The 21,757-nt window shown below is 52.5% G+C and overlaps 1 protein-coding gene across 1 annotated transcript in view; it reads left to right on the forward strand.

Annotated features, from left to right (window-relative positions):
- LOC137535459 (zinc finger protein 605-like) overlaps window positions 1-21,757 on the forward strand; it is a 121,592-nt gene that overhangs the window by 89,025 nt on the left and 10,810 nt on the right. Inside the window, exons 2-3 of the mRNA XM_068257290.1 lie at window positions 19,937-20,056; window positions 21,498-21,632. Coding sequence (XP_068113391.1) covers window positions 19,937-20,056; window positions 21,498-21,632 — 255 coding nt within the window. The remainder of the gene's footprint in view (window positions 1-19,936; window positions 20,057-21,497; window positions 21,633-21,757) is intronic.

Below are 21,757 nucleotides of genomic sequence, written 5' to 3' on the forward strand. Positions count from 1 at the left end.
GATATCAGGTGCTCCTCCCTCTAGTTATACCCTGATCTGTAGTATAGTCCCCTGTATGGGAGGAAGGGAAGGGTAGTAGTTGGCTCTGGGCTCCCCTGTGATATCAGGTGCTGCTCCCCTCTAGTTATACCCTGATCTGTAGTATAGTCCCCTGTATGGGAGGAAGGGAAGGGTAGTAGTTGTCTCTGGGCTCCCCTGTGATATCAGGTGCTCCTCCCCTCTAGTTATACCCTGATCTGTAGTATAGTCCCCTGTATGGGAGGAAGGGAAGGGTAGTAGTTGGCTCTGGGCACCCTGTGATATCAGGTGCTGCCCCCCTCTAGGTATACCCTGATCTGTAGTATAGTCCCCTGTATGGGAGGAAGGGAAGGGTAGTAGTTGGCTCTGGGCACCCTGTGATATCAGGTGCTGCCCCCCTCTAGTTATACCCTGATATGTAGTATAGTCCCCTGTATGGGAGGAAGGGAAGGGTAGTAGTTGGCTCTGGGCCCCCCTGTGATATCAGGTGCTGCCCCCCTCTAGGTATACCCTGATCTGTAGTATAGTCCCCTGTATGGGAGGAAGGGAAGGGTAGTAGTTGGCTCTGGGCACCCTGTGATATCAGGTGCTGCCCCCCTCTAGTTATACCCTGATATGTAGTATAGTCCCCTGTATGGGAGGAAGGGAAGGGTAGTAGTTGGCTCTGGGCCCCCCTGTGATATCAGGTGCTGCTCCCCTCTAGTTATACCCTGATCTGTAGTATAGTCCCCTGTATGGGAGGAAGGGTAGTAGTTGGCTCTGGGCCCCCCTGTGATATCAGGTGCTGCTCCCCTCTAGTTATACCCTGATCTGTAGTATAGTCCCCTGTATGGGAGGAAGGGTAGTAGTTGGCTCTGGGCCCCCCTGTGATATCAGGTGCTGCCACCCTCTAGTTATACCCTGATCTGTAGTATAGTCCCCTGTATGGGAGGAAGGGAAGGGTAGTAGTTGGCTCTGGGCCTCCTGTGATATCAGGTGCAGCCCCCCTCTAGTTATACCCTGATCTGTAGTATAGTCCCCTGTATGGGAGGAAGGGGAGGGTAGTAGTTGGCTCTGGGCCCCCTGTGATATCAGGTGCTCCTCCCCTCTAGTTATACCCTGATCTGTAGTATAGTCCCTTGTATGGGAGGAAGGGAAGGGTAGTAGTTGGCTCTGGGCCCCCCTGTGATATCAGGTGCTCCTCCCTTTAGTTATACCCTGATCTGTAGTATAGTCCCCTGTATGGGAGGAAGGGAAGGGTAGTAGTTGGCTCTGGGCCCCTCTGTGATATCAGGTGCTCCTCCCCTCTAGTTATACCCTGATCTGTAGTATAGTCCCCTGTATGGGAGGAAGGGAAGGGTAGTAGTTTGCTCTGGGCCCCCCTGTGATATCAGGTGCTCCTCCCCTCTAGTTATACCCTGATCTGTAGTATAGTCCCCTGTATGGGAGGAAGGGAAGGGTAGTAGTTGGCTCTGGGCCCTCCTGTGATATCAGGTGCTTCTCCCCTCTAGTTATACCCTGATCTGTAGTATAGTCCCCTGTATGGGAGGAAGGGAAGGGTAGTAGTTGGCTCTGCCCCCCCCCCTGTGATATCAGGTGCTCCTCCCCTCTAGTTATACCCCTGATCTGTAGTATAGTCCCCTGTATGGGAGGGAGGGAAGGGTAGTAGTTTGCTCTGGGCCCCCCTATGATATCAGGTGCTGCTCCCCTCTAGTTATACCCTGATCTGTAGTATAGTCCCCTGTATGGGAGAAAGGGAAGGGAAGGGTAGTAGTTGGCTCTGGGCTCCCCTGTGATATCAGGTGCTCCTCCCTCTAGTTATACCCTGATCTGTAGTATAGTCCCCTGTATGGGAGGAAGGGAAGGGTAGTAGTTGGCTCTGGGCTCCCCTGTGATATCAGGTGCTGCTCCCCTCTAGTTATACCCTGATCTGTAGTATAGTCCCCTGTATGGGAGGAAGGGAAGGGTAGTAGTTGTCTCTGGGCTCCCCTGTGATATCAGGTGCTCCTCCCCTCTAGTTATACCCTGATCTGTAGTATAGTCCCCTGTATGGGAGGAAGGGAAGGGTAGTAGTTGGCTCTGGGCACCCTGTGATATCAGGTGCTGCCCCCCTCTAGGTATACCCTGATCTGTAGTATAGTCCCCTGTATGGGAGGAAGGGAAGGGTAGTAGTTGGCTCTGGGCACCCTGTGATATCAGGTGCTGCCCCCCTCTAGTTATACCCTGATATGTAGTATAGTCCCCTGTATGGGAGGAAGGGAAGGGTAGTAGTTGGCTCTGGGCCCCCCTGTGATATCAGGTGCTGCCCCCCTCTAGGTATACCCTGATCTGTAGTATAGTCCCCTGTATGGGAGGAAGGGAAGGGTAGTAGTTGGCTCTGGGCACCCTGTGATATCAGGTGCTGCCCCCCTCTAGTTATACCCTGATATGTAGTATAGTCCCCTGTATGGGAGGAAGGGAAGGGTAGTAGTTGGCTCTGGGCCCCCCTGTGATATCAGGTGCTGCCCCCCTCTAGGTATACCCTGATCTGTAGTATAGTCCCCTGTATGGGAGGAAGGGAAGGGTAGTAGTTGGCTCTGGGCACCCTGTGATATCAGGTGCTGCCCCCCTCTAGTTATACCCTGATATGTAGTATAGTCCCCTGTATGGGAGGAAGGGAAGGGTAGTAGTTGGCTCTGGGCCCCCCTGTGATATCAGGTGCTGCCCCCCTCTAGTTATACCCTGATTTGTAGTATAGTCCCCTGTATGGGAGGAAAGGAAGGGTAGTAGTTGGCTCTGGGCTCCCTGTGATATCCGGTGCTGCCCCCCTCTAGGTATACCCTGATCTGTAGTATAGTCCCCTGTATGGGAGGAAGGGAAGGGTAGTAGTTGGCTCTGGGCACCCTGTGATATCAGGTGCTGCCCCCCTCTAGTTATACCCTGATATGTAGTATAGTCCCCTGTATGGGAGGAAGGGAAGGGTAGTAGTTGGCTCTGGGCCCCCCTGTGATATCAGGTGCTGCTCCCCTCTAGTTATACCCTGATCTGTAGTATAGTCCCCTGTATGGGAGGAAGGGTAGTAGTTGGCTCTGGGCCCCCCTGTGATATCAGGTGCTGCCACCCTCTAGTTATACCCTGATCTGTAGTATAGTCCCCTGTATGGGAGGAAGGGAAGGGTAGTAGTTGGCTCTGGGCCTCCTGTGATATCAGGTGCAGCCCCCCTCTAGTTATACCCTGATCTGTAGTATAGTCCCCTGTATGGGAGGAAGGGGAGGGTAGTAGTTGGCTCTGGGCCCCCTGTGATATCAGGTGCTCCTCCCCTCTAGTTATACCCTGATCTGTAGTATAGTCCCCTGTATGGGAGGAAGGGAAGGGTAGTAGTTGGCTCTGGGCCCCCCTGTGATATCAGGTGCTTCTCCCCTCTAGTTATACCCTGATCTGTAGTATAGTCCCCTGTATGGGAGGAAGGGAAGGGTAGTAGTTGGCTCTGGGGCCCCCTGTGATATCAGGTGCTCCTCCCCTCTAGTTATACCCTGATCTGTAGTATAGTCCCCTGTATGGGAGGAAGGGAAGGGTAGTAGTTGGCTCTGGGCCCCCCTGTGATATCAGGTGCTGCCCCCCTCTAGTTATACCCTGATCTGTAGTATAGTCCCCTGTATGGGAGGAAGGGAAGGGTAGTCGTTGGCTCTGGGCCCCCTGTGATATCAGGTGCTGCTCCCCTCTAGTTATACCTTGATCTGTAGTATAGACCCCTGTATGGGAGGAAGGGAAGGGTAGTAGTTGGCTCTGGGCCCTCCTGTGATATCAGGTGCTGTCCCCCTCTAGTTATACCCTGATCTGTAGTATAGTCCCCTGTATGGGAGAAAGGGAAGGGTAGTAGTTGGCTCTGGGCTCCCTGTGATATCAGGTGCTCCTCCCCTCTACTTATACCCTGATCTGTAGTATAGTCCCCTGTATGGGAGGAAGGGGAGGGTAGTAGTTGGCTCTGGCCCCCCTGTGATATCAGGTGCTCCTCCCCTCTAGTTATACCCTGATCTGTAGTATAGTCCCTTGTATGGGAGGAAGGGAAGGGTAGTAGTTGGCTCTGGGCCCCCCTGTGATATCAGGTGCTCCTCCCTTTAGTTATACCCTGATCTGTAGTATAGTCCCCTGTATGGGAGGAAGGGAAGGGTAGTAGTTGGCTCTGGGCCCCTCTGTGATATCAGGTGCTCCTCCCCTCTAGTTATACCCTGATCTGTAGTATAGTCCCCTGTATGGGAGGAAGGGAAGGGTAGTAGTTGGCTCTGGGCCCCCCTGTGATATCAGGTGCTGCCCCCCTCTAGGTATACCCTGATCTGTAGTATAGTCCCCTGTATGGGAGGAAGGGAAGGGTAGTAGTTGGCTCTGGGCACCCTGTGATATCAGGTGCTGCCCCCCTCTAGTTATACCCTGATATGTAGTATAGTCCCCTGTATGGGAGGAAGGGAAGGGTAGTAGTTGGCTCTGGGCCCCCCTGTGATATCAGGTGCTGCCCCCCTCTAGTTATACCCTGATTTGTAGTATAGTCCCCTGTATGGGAGGAAAGGAAGGGTAGTAGTTGGCTCTGGGCTCCCTGTGATATCCGGTGCTGCCCCCCTCTAGGTATACCCTGATCTGTAGTATAGTCCCCTGTATGGGAGGAAGGGAAGGGTAGTAGTTGGCTCTGGGCACCCTGTGATATCAGGTGCTGCCCCCCTCTAGTTATACCCTGATATGTAGTATAGTCCCCTGTATAGGAGGAAGGGAAGGGTAGTAGTTGGCTCTGGGCCCCCCTGTGATATCAGGTGCTGCCCCCCTCTAGGTATACCCTGATCTGTAGTATAGTCCCCTGTATGGGAGGAAGGGAAGGGTAGTAGTTGGCTCTGGGCACCCTGTGATATCAGGTGCTGCCCCCCTCTAGTTATACCCTGATATGTAGTATAGTCCCCTGTATGGGAGGAAGGGAAGGGTAGTAGTTGGCTCTGGGCCCCCCTGTGATATCAGGTGCTGCCCCCCTCTAGTTATACCCTGATTTGTAGTATAGTCCCCTGTATGGGAGGAAAGGAAGGGTAGTAGTTGGCTCTGGGCTCCCTGTGATATCCGGTGCTGCCCCCCTCTAGGTATACCCTGATCTGTAGTATAGTCCCCTGTATGGGAGGAAGGGAAGGGTAGTAGTTGGCTCTGGGCACCCTGTGATATCAGGTGCTGCCCCCCTCTACTTATACCCTGATATGTAGTATAGTCCCCTGTATGGGAGGAAGGGAAGGGTAGTAGTTGGCTCTGGGCCCCCCTGTGATATCAGGTGCTGCCCCCCTCTAGGTATACCCTGATCTGTAGTATAGTCCCCTGTATGGGAGGAAGGGAAGGGTAGTAGTTGGCTCTGGGCACCCTGTGATATCAGGTGCTGCCCCCCTCTAGTTATACCCTGATATGTAGTATAGTCCCCTGTATGGGAGGAAGGGAAGGGTAGTAGTTGGCTCTGGGCCCCCCTGTGATATCAGGTGCTGCCCCCCTCTAGTTATACCCTGATTTGTAGTATAGTCCCCTGTATGGGAGGAAAGGAAGGGTAGTAGTTGGCTTTGGGCTCCCTGTGATATCCGGTGCTGCCCCCCTCTAGGTATACCCTGATCTGTAGTATAGTCCCCTGTATGGGAGGAAGGGAAGGGTAGTAGTTGGCTCTGGGCACCCTGTGATATCAGGTGCTGCCCCCCTCTAGTTATACCCTGATATGTAGTATAGTCCCCTGTATGGGAGGAAGGGAAGGGTAGTAGTTGGCTCTGGGCCCCCCTGTGATATCAGGTGCTGCTCCCCTCTAGTTATACCCTGATCTGTAGTATAGTCCCCTGTATGGGAGGAAGGGTAGTAGTTGGCTCTGGGCCCCCCTGTGATATCAGGTGCTGCTACCCTCTAGTTATACCCTGATCTGTAGTATAGTCCCCTGTATGGGAGGAAGGGAAGGGAAGGGTAGTAGTTGGCTCTGGGCTCCCCTGTGATATCAGGTGCTCCTCCCTCTAGTTATACCCTGATCTGTAGTATAGTCCCCTGTATGGGAGGAAGGGAAGGGTAGTAGTTGGCTCTGGGCTCCCCTGTGATATCAGGTGCTGCTCCCCTCTAGTTATACCCTGATCTGTAGTATAGTCCCCTGTATGGGAGGAAGGGAAGGGTAGTAGTTGTCTCTGGGCTCCCCTGTGATATCAGGTGCTCCTCCCCTCTAGTTATACCCTGATCTGTAGTATAGTCCCCTGTATGGGAGGAAGGGAAGGGTAGTAGTTGGCTCTGGGCACCCTGTGATATCAGGTGCTGCCCCCCTCTAGGTATACCCTGATCTGTAGTATAGTCCCCTGTATGGGAGGAAGGGAAGGGTAGTAGTTGGCTCTGGGCACCCTGTGATATCAGGTGCTGCCCCCCTCTAGTTATACCCTGATATGTAGTATAGTCCCCTGTATGGGAGGAAGGGAAGGGTAGTAGTTGGCTATGGGCCCCCCTGTGATATCAGGTGCTGCCCCCCTCTAGGTATACCCTGATCTGTAGTATAGTCCCCTGTATGGGAGGAAGGGAAGGGTAGTAGTTGGCTCTGGGCACCCTGTGATATCAGGTGCTGCCCCCCTCTAGTTATACCCTGATATGTAGCATAGTCCCCTGTATGGGAGGAAGGGAAGGGTAGTAGTTGGCTCTGGGCCCCCCTGTGATATCAGGTGCTGCCCCCCTCTAGTTATACCCTGATTTGTAGTATAGTCCCCTGTATGGGAGGAAAGGAAGGGTAGTAGTTGGCTCTGGGCTCCCTGTGATATCCGGTGCTGCCCCCCTCTAGGTATACCCTGATCTGTAGTATAGTCCCCTGTATGGGAGGAAGGGAAGGGTAGTAGTTGGCTCTGGGCACCCTGTGATATCAGGTGCTGCCCCCCTCTAGTTATACCCTGATATGTAGTATAGTCCCCTGTATGGGAGGAAGGGAAGGGTAGTAGTTGGCTCTGGGCCCCCCTGTGATATCAGGTGCTGCTCCCCTCTAGTTATACCCTGATCTGTAGTATAGTCCCCTGTATGGGAGGAAGGGAAGGGAAGGGTAGTAGTTGGCTCTGGGCTCCCCTGTGATATCAGGTGCTCCTCCCTCTAGTTATACCCTGATCTGTAGTATAGTCCCCTGTATGGGAGGAAGGGAAGGGTAGTAGTTGGCTCTGGGCTCCCCTGTGATATCAGGTGCTGCTCCCCTCTAGTTATACCCTGATCTGTAGTATAGTCCCCTGTATGGGAGGAAGGGAAGGGTAGTAGTTGTCTCTGGGCTCCCCTGTGATATCAGGTGCTCCTCCCCTCTAGTTATACCCTGATCTGTAGTATAGTCCCCTGTATGGGAGGAAGGGAAGGGTAGTAGTTGGCTCTGGGCTCCCTGTGATATCAGGTGCTCCTCCCTCTAGTTATACCCTGATCTGTAGTATAGTCCCCTGTATGGGAGGAAGGGAAGGGTAGTAGTTGGCTCTGGGCCCCCCTGTGATATCAGGTGCTGCTACCCTCTAGTTATACCCTGATCTGTAGTATAGTCCCCTGTATGGGAGGAAGGGAAGGGTAGTAGTTGGCTCTGCCCCCCCCCCCTGTGATATCAGGTGCTCCTCCCCTCTAGTTATACCCCTGATCTGTAGTATAGTCCCCTGTATGGGAGGGAGGGAAGGGTAGTAGTTTGCTCTGGGCCCCCCTATGATATCAGGTGCTGCTCCCCTCTAGTTATACCCTGATCTGTAGTATAGTCCCCTGTATGGGAGGAAGGGAAGGGTAGTAGTTGGCTCTGGGCTCCCCTGTGATATCAGGTGCTCCTCCCTCTAGTTATACCCTGATCTGTAGTATAGTCCCCTGTATGGGAGGAAGGGAAGGGTAGTAGTTGGCTCTGGGCTCCCCTGTGATATCAGGTGCTGCTCCCCTCTAGTTATACCCTGATCTGTAGTATAGTCCCCTGTATGGGAGGAAGGGAAGGGTAGTAGTTGTCTCTGGGCTCCCCTGTGATATCAGGTGCTCCTCCCCTCTAGTTATACCCTGATCTGTAGTATAGTCCCCTGTATGGGAGGAAGGGAAGGGTAGTAGTTGGCTCTGGGCACCCTGTGATATCAGGTGCTGCCCCCCTCTAGGTATACCCTGATCTGTAGTATAGTCCCCTGTATGGGAGGAAGGGAAGGGTAGTAGTTGGCTCTGGGCACCCTGTGATATCAGGTGCTGCCCCCCTCTAGTTATACCCTGATATGTAGTATAGTCCCCTGTATGGGAGGAAGGGAAGGGTAGTAGTTGGCTCTGGGCCCCCCTGTGATATCAGGTGCTGCCCCCCTCTAGGTATACCCTGATCTGTAGTATAGTCCCCTGTATGGGAGGAAGGGAAGGGTAGTAGTTGGCTCTGGGCACCCTGTGATATCAGGTGCTGCCCCCCTCTAGTTATACCCTGATATGTAGTATAGTCCCCTGTATGGGAGGAAGGGAAGGGTAGTAGTTGGCTCTGGGCCCCCCTGTGATATCAGGTGCTGCTCCCCTCTAGTTATACCCTGATCTGTAGTATAGTCCCCTGTATGGGAGGAAGGGTAGTAGTTGGCTCTGGGCCCCCCTGTGATATCAGGTGCTGCTCCCCTCTAGTTATACCCTGATCTGTAGTATAGTCCCCTGTATGGGAGGAAGGGTAGTAGTTGGCTCTGGGCCCCCCTGTGATATCAGGTGCTGCCACCCTCTAGTTATACCCTGATCTGTAGTATAGTCCCCTGTATGGGAGGAAGGGAAGGGTAGTAGTTGGCTCTGGGCCTCCTGTGATATCAGGTGCAGCCCCCCTCTAGTTATACCCTGATCTGTAGTATAGTCCCCTGTATGGGAGGAAGGGGAGGGTAGTAGTTGGCTCTGGGCCCCCTGTGATATCAGGTGCTCCTCCCCTCTAGTTATACCCTGATCTGTAGTATAGTCCCTTGTATGGGAGGAAGGGAAGGGTAGTAGTTGGCTCTGGGCCCCCCTGTGATATCAGGTGCTCCTCCCTTTAGTTATACCCTGATCTGTAGTATAGTCCCCTGTATGGGAGGAAGGGAAGGGTAGTAGTTGGCTCTGGGCCCCTCTGTGATATCAGGTGCTCCTCCCCTCTAGTTATACCCTGATCTGTAGTATAGTCCCCTGTATGGGAGGAAGGGAAGGGTAGTAGTTTGCTCTGGGCCCCCCTGTGATATCAGGTGCTCCTCCCCTCTAGTTATACCCTGATCTGTAGTATAGTCCCCTGTATGGGAGGAAGGGAAGGGTAGTAGTTGGCTCTGGGCCCTCCTGTGATATCAGGTGCTTCTCCCCTCTAGTTATACCCTGATCTGTAGTATAGTCCCCTGTATGGGAGGAAGGGAAGGGTAGTAGTTGGCTCTGCCCCCCCCCCTGTGATATCAGGTGCTCCTCCCCTCTAGTTATACCCCTGATCTGTAGTATAGTCCCCTGTATGGGAGGGAGGGAAGGGTAGTAGTTTGCTCTGGGCCCCCCTATGATATCAGGTGCTGCTCCCCTCTAGTTATACCCTGATCTGTAGTATAGTCCCCTGTATGGGAGAAAGGGAAGGGAAGGGTAGTAGTTGGCTCTGGGCTCCCCTGTGATATCAGGTGCTCCTCCCTCTAGTTATACCCTGATCTGTAGTATAGTCCCCTGTATGGGAGGAAGGGAAGGGTAGTAGTTGGCTCTGGGCTCCCCTGTGATATCAGGTGCTGCTCCCCTCTAGTTATACCCTGATCTGTAGTATAGTCCCCTGTATGGGAGGAAGGGAAGGGTAGTAGTTGTCTCTGGGCTCCCCTGTGATATCAGGTGCTCCTCCCCTCTAGTTATACCCTGATCTGTAGTATAGTCCCCTGTATGGGAGGAAGGGAAGGGTAGTAGTTGGCTCTGGGCACCCTGTGATATCAGGTGCTGCCCCCCTCTAGGTATACCCTGATCTGTAGTATAGTCCCCTGTATGGGAGGAAGGGAAGGGTAGTAGTTGGCTCTGGGCACCCTGTGATATCAGGTGCTGCCCCCCTCTAGTTATACCCTGATATGTAGTATAGTCCCCTGTATGGGAGGAAGGGAAGGGTAGTAGTTGGCTCTGGGCCCCCCTGTGATATCAGGTGCTGCCCCCCTCTAGGTATACCCTGATCTGTAGTATAGTCCCCTGTATGGGAGGAAGGGAAGGGTAGTAGTTGGCTCTGGGCACCCTGTGATATCAGGTGCTGCCCCCCTCTAGTTATACCCTGATATGTAGTATAGTCCCCTGTATGGGAGGAAGGGAAGGGTAGTAGTTGGCTCTGGGCCCCCCTGTGATATCAGGTGCTGCCCCCCTCTAGGTATACCCTGATCTGTAGTATAGTCCCCTGTATGGGAGGAAGGGAAGGGTAGTAGTTGGCTCTGGGCACCCTGTGATATCAGGTGCTGCCCCCCTCTAGTTATACCCTGATATGTAGTATAGTCCCCTGTATGGGAGGAAGGGAAGGGTAGTAGTTGGCTCTGGGCCCCCCTGTGATATCAGGTGCTGCCCCCCTCTAGTTATACCCTGATTTGTAGTATAGTCCCCTGTATGGGAGGAAAGGAAGGGTAGTAGTTGGCTCTGGGCTCCCTGTGATATCCGGTGCTGCCCCCCTCTAGGTATACCCTGATCTGTAGTATAGTCCCCTGTATGGGAGGAAGGGAAGGGTAGTAGTTGGCTCTGGGCACCCTGTGATATCAGGTGCTGCCCCCCTCTAGTTATACCCTGATATGTAGTATAGTCCCCTGTATGGGAGGAAGGGAAGGGTAGTAGTTGGCTCTGGGCCCCCCTGTGATATCAGGTGCTGCTCCCCTCTAGTTATACCCTGATCTGTAGTATAGTCCCCTGTATGGGAGGAAGGGTAGTAGTTGGCTCTGGGCCCCCCTGTGATATCAGGTGCTGCCACCCTCTAGTTATACCCTGATCTGTAGTATAGTCCCCTGTATGGGAGGAAGGGAAGGGTAGTAGTTGGCTCTGGGCCTCCTGTGATATCAGGTGCAGCCCCCCTCTAGTTATACCCTGATCTGTAGTATAGTCCCCTGTATGGGAGGAAGGGGAGGGTAGTAGTTGGCTCTGGGCCCCCTGTGATATCAGGTGCTCCTCCCCTCTAGTTATACCCTGATCTGTAGTATAGTCCCCTGTATGGGAGGAAGGGAAGGGTAGTAGTTGGCTCTGGGCCCCCCTGTGATATCAGGTGCTTCTCCCCTCTAGTTATACCCTGATCTGTAGTATAGTCCCCTGTATGGGAGGAAGGGAAGGGTAGTAGTTGGCTCTGGGGCCCCCTGTGATATCAGGTGCTCCTCCCCTCTAGTTATACCCTGATCTGTAGTATAGTCCCCTGTATGGGAGGAAGGGAAGGGTAGTAGTTGGCTCTGGGCCCCCCTGTGATATCAGGTGCTGCCCCCCTCTAGTTATACCCTGATCTGTAGTATAGTCCCCTGTATGGGAGGAAGGGAAGGGTAGTCGTTGGCTCTGGGCCCCCTGTGATATCAGGTGCTGCTCCCCTCTAGTTATACCTTGATCTGTAGTATAGACCCCTGTATGGGAGGAAGGGAAGGGTAGTAGTTGGCTCTGGGCCCTCCTGTGATATCAGGTGCTGTCCCCCTCTAGTTATACCCTGATCTGTAGTATAGTCCCCTGTATGGGAGAAAGGGAAGGGTAGTAGTTGGCTCTGGGCTCCCTGTGATATCAGGTGCTCCTCCCCTCTAGTTATACCCTGATCTGTAGTATAGTCCCCTGTATGGGAGGAAGGGAAGGGTAGTAGTTGGCTCTGGGCCCCCTGTGATATCAGGTGCTCCTCCCCTCTAGTTATACCCTGATCTGTAGTATAGTCCCCTGTATGGGAGGGAGGGAAGGGTAGTAGTTGGCTCTGGGCCCCCTGTGATATCAGGTGCTACTCCCCTCTAGTTATACCCTGATCTGTAGTATAGTCCCCTGTATGGGAGGAAGGGAAGGGTAGTAGTTGGCTCTGGGCCCCCTGTGATATCAGGTGGTCCTCCCCTCTAGGTATACCCTGATATGTAGTATAGTCCCCTGTATGGGAGGAAGGGAAGGGTAGTAGTTGGCTCTGGGCCCCACCGTGATATCAGGTGCTGCTCCCCTCTAGTTATACCCTGATCTGTAGTATAGTCCCCTGTATGGGAGGGAGAGGAGGGTAGTAGTTGGCTCTGGGCCCCCCTGTGATATCAGGTGCTGCCCCCCTCTAGTTATTCCCTGATCTGTAGTATAGTCCCCTGTATGGGAGGAAGGGAAGGGTAGTAGTTGGCTCTGGGCCCCCCTGTGATATCAGGTGCTGCCCCCCTCTAGTTATACCCTGATCTGTAGTATAGTCTCCTGTATGGGAGGAAGGGAAGGGTAGTAGTTAGCTCTGGGCCCCCCTGTGATATCAGGTGCTCCTCCCCTCTAGTTATACCCTGATCTGTAGTATAGTCCCCTGTATGGGAGGGAGGGAAGGGTAGTAGTTGGCTCTGGGCCCCCCTGTGATATCAGGTGCTGCTCCCCTCTAGTTATACCCTGATCTGTAGTATAGTCCCCTGTATGGGAGGAAGGGAAGGGTAGTAGTTGGCTCTGGGCCCCCCTGTGATATCAGGTGCTCCTCACCTCTAGTTATACCCTGATCTGTAGTATAGTCCCCTGTATGGGAGGAAGGGAAGGGTAGTAGTCGGCTCTGGGCCCCGCTGTGATATCAGGTGCGCCTCCCCTCTAGTTATACCCTGATCTGTAGTATAGTCCCCTGTATGGGAGGAAGGGAAGGGTAGTAGTTGGCTCTGGGCCCCCCTGTGATATCAGGTGCTCCTCACCTCTAGTTATACCCTGATCTGTAGTATAGTCCCCTGTATGGGAGGAAGGGAAGGGTAGTAGTTGGCTCTGGGCCCCCCTGTGATATCAGGTGCTCCACCCCTCTACTTATACCCTGATCTGTAGTATAGTCCCCTGTATGGGAGGAAGGGAAGGGTAGTAGTTGGCTCTGGGCCCCCCTGTGATATCAGGTGCTCCACCCCTCTACTTATACCCTGATCTGTAGTATAGTCCCCTGTATGGGAGGGAGGGAAGGGTAGTAGTTGGCTCTGGGCTCCCCTGTGATATCAGGTGCTGCTCCCCTCTAGTTATACCCTGATCTGTAGTATAGTCCCCTGTATGGGAGGGAGGGAAGGGTAGTAGTTGGCTCTGGGCCCTCCTGTGATATCAGGTGCTGCTTTCCTCTAGTTATACCCTGATCTGTAGTATAGTCTCCTGTATGGGAGGAAGGGAAGGGTAGTAGTTGGCTCTGGGCCCCCCTGTGATATCAGGTGCTCCTCCCCTCTAGTTATACCCTGATGTGTAGTATAGTCCCCTGTATGGGAGGAAGGGAAGGAAAGGGTAGTAGTTGGCTCTGGGCCCCCCTGTGATATCAGGTGCTGCTCCCCTCTAGTTATACCCTGATCTGTAGTATAGTCCCCTGTATGGGAGGAAGGGAAGGGTAGTAGTTGGCTCTGGGCCCCCCTGTGATATCAGATGCTCCTCCCATCTAGTTATACCCCTGATGTGTAGTATAGTCCCCTGTATGGGAGGAAGGGAAGGGTAGTAGTTGGCTCTGGGCTCCCCTGTGATATCAGGTGCTGCCCCCCTCTAGTTATACCCTGATCTGTAGTATAGTCCCCTGTATGGGAGGAAGGGAAGGGTAGTAGTTGGCTCTGGGCTCCCCTTTGATATCAGGTGCTGCACCCCTCTAGTTATACCCTGATCTGTAGTATAGTCCCATGTATGGGAGGAAGGGAAGGGTAGTAGTTGGCTCTGGGCCCCTCTGTGATATCAGGTGCTCCTCCCTCTAGTTATACCCTGATCTGTAGTATAGTCCCCTGTATGGGAGGAAGGGAAGGGTAGTAGTTGGCTCTGGGCCCCCCTGTGATATCAGGTGCTTCTCCCCTCTAGGTATACCCTGATCTTTAGTATATTCCCCTGTATGGGAGGAAGGGAAGGGTAGTAGTCAGCCCTCGGCCCCCGTGTGATATCAGGTGCTGCCCCCCTCTAGTTATAACCTGATCTGTAGTATAGTCCCCTGTATGGGAGGAAGGGAAGGGTAGTAGTTGGCTCTGGGCCCCCCTGTGATATCAGGTGCTCCTCCCCTCTAGTTATACCCTGATCTTTAGTATATTCCCCTGTATGGGAGGAAGGGAAGGGTAGTAGTTGGCTCTGGGCCCCCCTGTGATATCAGGTGCTGCTCCCCTCTAGTTATACCCTTATCTGTAGTATAGTCCCCTGTATGGGAGGAAGGGAAGGGTAGTAGTTGGCTCTGGGCCCCCCTGTTATATCAGGTGCTGCCCCCTCTAGTTATACCCTGATCTGTGGTATGGTCCCCTGTATGGGAGGAAGGGAAGGATAGTAGTTGGCTCTGCGCCCCCTGTGATTTTAGAGGCTGCCCCCCTCTAGTTATACCCTGATCTGTAGTATAGTCCCCTGTATGGGAGGAAGGGAAGGGTAGTAGTTGGCTCTAGGCCCCCCTGTGATATCTGGTGCTGCTCCCCTCTAGTTATACCCTGATCTATAGTATAGTCCCCTGTATGGGAGGGAGGGAAGGGTAGTAGTTGGCTCAGGGCCCCCCTGTGATATCAGCTGCTGCCCCCCTCTAGTTATACCCTGATCTGTAGTATAGTCCCCTGTATGGGAGGAAGGGAAGGTCAGTAGTTGGCTCTGGGCCCCCTGTGATATCAGGTGCTCCTCCCCTCTAGTTATACCCTGATCTGTAGTATAGTCCCCTGTATGGGAGGAAGGGAAGGGTAGTAGTTGGCTCTGGGCCCCCTGTGATATCAGGTGCTCCTCCCCTCTAGTTATACCCTGATCTGTAGTATAGTCCCCTGTATGGGAGGAAGGGAAGGGTAGTAGTTGGCTCTGGGCCCCCTGTGATATCAGGTGCTCCTCCCCTCTAGTTATACCCTGATCTGTAGTATAGTCCCCTGTATGTGAGGAAGGGAAGGGTAGTAGTTGGCTCTGGGCTCCCCTGTGATATCAGGTGCTCCTCCCCTCTAGTTATACCCTGATCTGTAGTATAGTCCCCTGTATGGGAGGGAGGGAAGGTTAGTAGTTTGCTCTGGGCTCCCCTGTGATATCAGGTGCTCCTCCCCTCTAGTTATACCCTCATCTGTAGTATAGTCCCCTGTATGGGAGGAAGGGAAGGGTAGTAGTTGGCTCTGGGCCCCCCTGTGATAGCAGGTGCTGCCCCCCTCTAGTTATACTCTGATCTGTAGTATAGTCCCCTGTATGGGACGGAGGGAAGGGTAGTAGTTGGCTCTGGGCCCCCCTGTGATATCAGGTGCTGCCCCCCTCTAGTTATACCCTGATCTGTAATATAGTCCCCTGTATGGGAGGAAGGGAAGGGTAGTAGTTGGCTCTGGGCCCCCCTGTGATATCAGGTGCTGCCCCCTCTAGTTATACCCTGATCTGTAGTATGGTCCCCTTTATGGGAGGAAGGGAAGGATAGTAGTTGGCTCTGCGCCCCCTGTGATATCAGGTGCTCCTCCCTCTAGTTATACCCTGATCTGTAGTATAGCCCCCTGTATGGGAGGAAGGGAAGGGTAGTAGTTGGCTCTGGGCTCCCCTGTGATATCAGGTGCTGCCCCCTCTAGTTATACCCTGATCTGTAGTATGGTCCCCTTTATGGGAGGAAGGGAAGGATAGTAGTTGGCTCTGCGCCCCCTGTGATATCAGGTGCTCCTCCCTCTAGTTATGCCCTGATCTGTAGTATAGTCCCCTGTATGGGAGGAAGGGAAGGGTAGTAATTGGTTCTGGGCCCCCCTGTGATATCAGGTGCTGCTCCCCTCTAGTTATACCCTGATCTGTAGTATACTCCCCTGTATGGGAGGAAGGGAAGGGTAGTAGTTGGCTCTGGGCCCCCCTGTGATATCAGGTGCTCCTCCCCTCTAGTTATACCCTGATCTGTAGTATAGTCCCCTGTATGGGAGGAAGGATAGTAGTTGGCTCTGGGCTCCCCTGTGATATCAGGTGCTGCCCCCCTCTAGTTATACCCTGATCTGTAGTATAGTCCCCTGTATGGGATGACGGGAAGGGTAGTAGTTGGCTCTGGGCCCCCCTGTGATATCAGGTGCTGCTCCCCTCTAGTTATACCCTGATCTGTAGTATAGTCCCCTGTATGGGATGACGGGAAGGGTAGTAGTTGGCTCTGGGCCCCGTGTGATATCAGGTGCTCCTCCCTCTAGTTATACCCTGATCTGTAGTATAGTCCCCTGTATGGGAGGAAGGGAAGGGTAGTAGTTGGCTCTGGGCCCCCCTGTTATATCAGGTGCTGCTCCCCTCTAGTTATACCCTTATCTGTACTATAGTCCCCTTTATGGGAGGAAGGGAAGGGTAGTAGTTGGCTCTGGGCCCCCCTGTTATATCAGGTGCTGCTCCCCTCTTGTTATACACTTATCTGTTGTATAGTCCCCTGTATGGGAGGAAGGGAAGGGTAGTAGTTGGCTCTGGGCCCCCCTGTGATATCAGGTGCTGCCCCCTCTAGTTATACCCTGATCTGTAGTATTGTCCCCTGTATGGGAGGAAGGGAAGGATAGTAGTTGGCTCTGCGCCCCCCTGTGATAGCAGGTGCTCCTCCCCTCTAGTTATACCGTGATCTGTAGTATAGTCCCCTGTATGGGAGGAAGGGAAGAGTAGTAGTTGGCTCTGGGCCCCCTGTGATTTTTAGAGGCTGCCCCCCTCTAGTTATACCCTGATCTGTAGTATAGTCCCCTGTATGGGAGGAAGGGAAGGGTAGTAGTTGGCTCTGGGCCCCCTGTGATATCAGGTGCTTCTCCCGTCTAGTTATACCCCTGATATGTAGTATAGTCCCCTGTATGGGAGGAAGGGAAGGGTAGTAGTCGGCTCTGGGCCCCCTGTGATATCAGGTGCTCCTCCCCTCTAGTTATACCCCTGATCTGTAGTATAGTCCCCTGTATGGGAGGAAGGGAAGGGTAGTAGTTGGCTCTGGGCCCCCCTGTGATATCAGGTGCTGCCCTCTCTAGTTATACCCTGATCTGTAGTATAGTCCCCTGTATGGGAGGAAGGGAAGGGTAGTAGTTGGCTCTGGGCCCCCCTGTGATATCAGGTGCTCCTCCCCTCTAGTTATACCCTGATCTGTAGTATAGTCCCCTGTATGGGATGGAGGGAAGGGTAGTAGTTGGCTCTGGGCCCCCCTGTGATATCAGGTGTGGCCCCCTCTAGTTATACCCTGATCCTGTAGTATAGTCCCCTGTATGGGAGGACGGGAAGGTTAGTAGTTGGCTTTTGGCCCCCGTGTGATATCAGGTGCTCCTCCCCTCTAGTTATACCCTGATCTGTAGTATAGTCCCCTGTATGGGAGGGAGGAAAGGGTAGTAGTTGGCTCTGGGCTCCCCTGTGATATCAGGTGCTGCCCCCCTCTAGTTATACCCTGATCTGTAGTATAGTCCCCTGTATGGGTGGAAGGGAAGGGTAGTAGTTGGCTCTGGGCTCCCCTGTGATATCAGGTGCTGCCCCTCTCTAGTTATACCCTGATCTGTAGTATAGTCCCCTGTATGGGTTGAAGGGAAGGTTAGTAGTTGGCTCTGGGCCCCCTGTGATATTAGGTGCTCCTCCCCTCTAGTTATATCATGATCTGTAGTATAGTCCCCTGTATGGGAGGAAGGGAAGGGTAGTAGTTTGCTCTGGGCCCCCTGTGATATCAGGTGCTGCACCCCTCTAGTTATACCCTGATCTGTAGTATAGTCCCCTGTATGGGAGGTAGGGAAGGGTAGTAGTTGGCTCTGGGCTCCCCTGTGATATCAGGTGCTCCTCCCCTCTAGTTATACCCTGATCTGTAGTATAGTCCCCTGTATGGGAGGAAGGGAAGGGTAGTAGTTGGCTCTGGGCCCCCTGTGATATCAGGTGCTGCCCCCCTCTAGTTATACCCTGTTCTGTAGTATAGTCCCCTGTATGGGAGGAAGGGAAGGGTAGTAGTTGGCTCTGGGCTCCCCTGTGATATCAGGTGCGGCCCCCCTCTAGTTATACCCTGATCTGTAGTATAGTCCCCTGTATGGGAGGAAGGGAAGGGTAGTAGTTGGCTCTGGGCCCCCTGTGATATCAGGTGCTCCTCCCCTCTAGTTATACCCTGATCTGTAGTATAGTCCCCTGTATGGGAGGGAGGGAAGGGTAGTAGTTGGCTCTGGGCTCCCCTGTGATATCAGGTGCTGCCCCCCTCTAGTTATACCCTGATCTGTAGTATAGTTCCCTGTATGGGAGGGAGGGAAGGGTAGTAGTTGACGCTGGCCCCCCCTGTGATATCAGGTGCTCCTCCCTCTAGTTATACCCCTGATCTGTAGTATAGTCCCCTGTATGGGAGGAAGGGAAGGATAGTAGTTGGCTCTGGGCCCCCTGTGATTTTAGAGGCTGCCCTCCTCTAGTTATACCCTGATCTGTAGTATAGTCCCCTGTATGGGAGGAAGGGAAGGGTAGTAGTTGGCTCTGGGCCCCCTGTGATATCAGGTGCTTCTCCCCTCTAGTTATACCCTGATCTGTAGTATAGTCCCCTGTATGGGAGGAAGGGAAGGTTAGTAGTTGGCTCTGGGCCCCCGTGTGATATCAGGTGCTCCTCCCCTCTAGTTATACCCTGATCTGTAGTATAGTCCCCTGTATGGGAGGGAGGGAAGGGTTGTAATTGGCTCTGGGCTCCCCTGTGATATCAGGTGCTTCTCCCCTCTAGTTATACCCTGATCTGTAGTATAGTCCCCTGTATGGGAGGAAGGGAAGGTTAGTAGTTGGCTCTGGGCCCCCGTGTGATATCAGGTGCTGCCCCCCTCTAGTTATACCCTGATCTGTAGTATAGTCCCCTGTATGGGAGGAAGGGAAGGGTAGTAGTTGGCTCTGGGCCCCCCTGTGATATCAGGTGCTCCTCCCTCTAGTTATACCCCTGATCTGTAGAATAGTCCCCTGTATGGGAGGAAGGGAAGGGTAGTAGTTGGCTCTGGGCCCCCCTGTGATATCAGGTGCTCCTTCCCTCTAGTTATACCCTGATCTGTAGTATAGTCCCCTGTATGGGAGGAAGGGAAGGGTAGTAGTTGGCTCTGGGCCCCCCTGTGATATCAGGTGCTCCTCCCTCTAGTTATACCCTGATCTGTAGTATAGTCCCCTGTATGGGAGGAAGGGAAGGGTAGTAGTTGGCTCTGGGCTCCCCTGTGATATCAGGTGCTCCTCCCTCTAGTTATATCCTGATCTGTAGTATGGTCCCCTGTATGGGAGGAAGGGAAGGGTAGTAGTTGGCTCTGGGCCCCCCTGTGATATCAGGTGCTCCTCCCCTCTAGTTATACCCTGATCTGTAGTATAGTCCCCTGTATGGGAGGAAGGGAAGGGTAGTAGTTGGCTCTGGGGCCCCCTGTGATATCAGGTGCTCCTCCCCTCTAGTTATACCCTGATCTGTAGTATAGTCCCCTGTATGGGAGGAAGGGAAGGGTAGTAGCTGTGAAATTGCGAGGCTGATCAGTGAGATCTGGCGAGCTATTACTTCACATGTTAATAGTGGATCAAAATCTCAAAACTGTCGTTTTGTGTGGAGAAGGGCTTTAGAATATTATCGGAACTTTTTCTGTCACTTTATTATGTGGGAGTGCCTACACACCATACAATTTAGCTAGCTGTCACTGTGTGCTCCAGTCCTCTGCTCCCATTAGCCTCAGCCTCCACCTCTCCTCATTTCCTCATCCATCTACCACTACCAGCACTGCTGTAACATCACAGGAATGGTAACAGTGGAAGGGGGATGTGAGGAGAGAAGGCCAGCAGGAGAGGAGGCAGAGGGAGGACAGGACTGCAGCACGCTGTGAGTATAGTGCACAGGTAGCTATAAACCAGCTTATTATTTTTTCCTGCAATACTCTGCATGGCCCCACCACCCACAAGTGACAGCAATGAGGAGTGCTGGGGGGAGGGGATCCTGTATCTGTAGTTTCACCACTGACAACTGTGTAACCTAGATTATCCTCCCCTTATTGTCTATCAAAAGGCAGCCGCATCCTGTACAGATCACATGACCACATCACTGGGGATGGAGGAGGACCAGAGTCACATGATTGAGAGGATATTCAACCTCACCCTGGAGATCATCTGCCTGCTGACTGGAGAGGTAAGGAGGATTCTGGGAGATCACAGGACGCCACTCTTATCTCTATTAATAAAATACATACCAGACTGTGGAGGTGAGGAGAGAAATCAGGAAATGTAGGCACCTGGGGATATTGGACTTTTGGGGTGCTCCATAGGTACTAAAGCAAAATATTGGCTATTGGGAGCAAAAAGCAGAAATATGGGTGCGGATAAATAAGGGGTGCCGGGCCTATCCAATCAAAATTTTACATTTTGATAAATATTTAGTAAATTTAGTTTTCAAAATGTTTTGTCTTAGAATTGTATTGCTTTTTGTATTTACATTATTTGCATCGTAGAAAGGTGGTTTTATGGTTAGGCACCACGGGGGGGGGGGGGGTGTGTGTCTTGTGCTGGGAATACACGTTTCGTTTTTGCCTTCGTTTTAGCCTTCGTTTCGATTGTGCCTTTTGTCCTTTTCGATCCCGAAATAATCGATCGTACGGTTAATATCACCACCCACGGTTTCGTTTTTTTTTTTCGATTCTGATGGTTTCGTTTTTCCAATGATCGAAGGCTGCAAAGAAACGAAACGTAGTACAGGGACGGACGGCATAAATGAATATATAATCGATCTGAACAGCCATCAAGCCTACCAATGGCTCGATTAGATGGATAAAGAGAGATAATATCAAACATGTTCGATCACTAGTCGTTCGTTTTTGGGGTCTATTAATCGAAACTATAATGAGATTATGACTATTTTCACATATGTTTTCAACACTCGATTCGTTTACCAAACGAATCGAAGGCAAAAACGAAACTTGTATTCCCAGCATTAGGGTTAGACACCACTGAGGAAGGGGGGTCTTAGGGTTAGACACCACTAGGGTGGGTCTTAGGGTTAGGCATCGGGGGGGGGGGGTGTATTAGGCTTAGGCACCACCAGGGGGGGGGGTCTTAGGGTTAGACACCACCAGGGTGGGTCTTAGGGTTAGGCACCGGGGGGGGGGGGGTGTATCAGGCTTAGGCACCACCGGGGGGGGGGGTCTTAGAGTTAAGCATCAGTAGAGGGAGGGTCCTGTGTGAGAGGAGGCTAGGTTTATTTGTGATAAAACATTGGTAGTATTTACCAGTGTTTTACCATCCTCATTATGACTGTAAATATTTTTAGTTTTCGTTATTATAGACAATGCAATTTCGGCTTCACCCTGCTCTCTTTTTGATACCGTTATGTTAACATATTTATTATTCTGTCTCAGATAAAGATGAAGGAAAAAAATTGCTATAGACAACATTTTCAAATTTTGGCTGTACCCCGGGCCCTTTTTTTCTGGCACCCTTATTTGATGTATGTTGGAGGAGGATTCTGGGAGGTCACATGACATCACTCTTATCGCTAATAATAAAACACACCTGACTGGATAGAGAAGGAGGATTCTGGGAGATCATATGACATTATTATTGGTCTCTCCATACAGAATTTTCCTCCAATGAAGTCTGGTAATCATGTGACCATCACGGTGCCCCCACCTCACTTCCTGATATCTGAGGGACACAACAAGCAGAAGATTCTGGAAGTCACCAGGAAGATGATGGAGCTGCTGACAGGAGAGGTGAGCAGTGCTGGGAATTATGGGACATTATCCAGTAACAGCAAGGGGTGTGTTTGGTCAGTGACTGTATCATCGTGTGTGTCAGGTTCCTAAAAGGTGTCAGGATGTCACCATCTGTTTGTCCA

Source organism: Hyperolius riggenbachi, chromosome 10 (assembly GCF_040937935.1).
Source record: "Hyperolius riggenbachi isolate aHypRig1 chromosome 10, aHypRig1.pri, whole genome shotgun sequence".
In the NCBI taxonomy this organism is placed as follows: Eukaryota; Metazoa; Chordata; class Amphibia; order Anura; family Hyperoliidae; genus Hyperolius; species Hyperolius riggenbachi.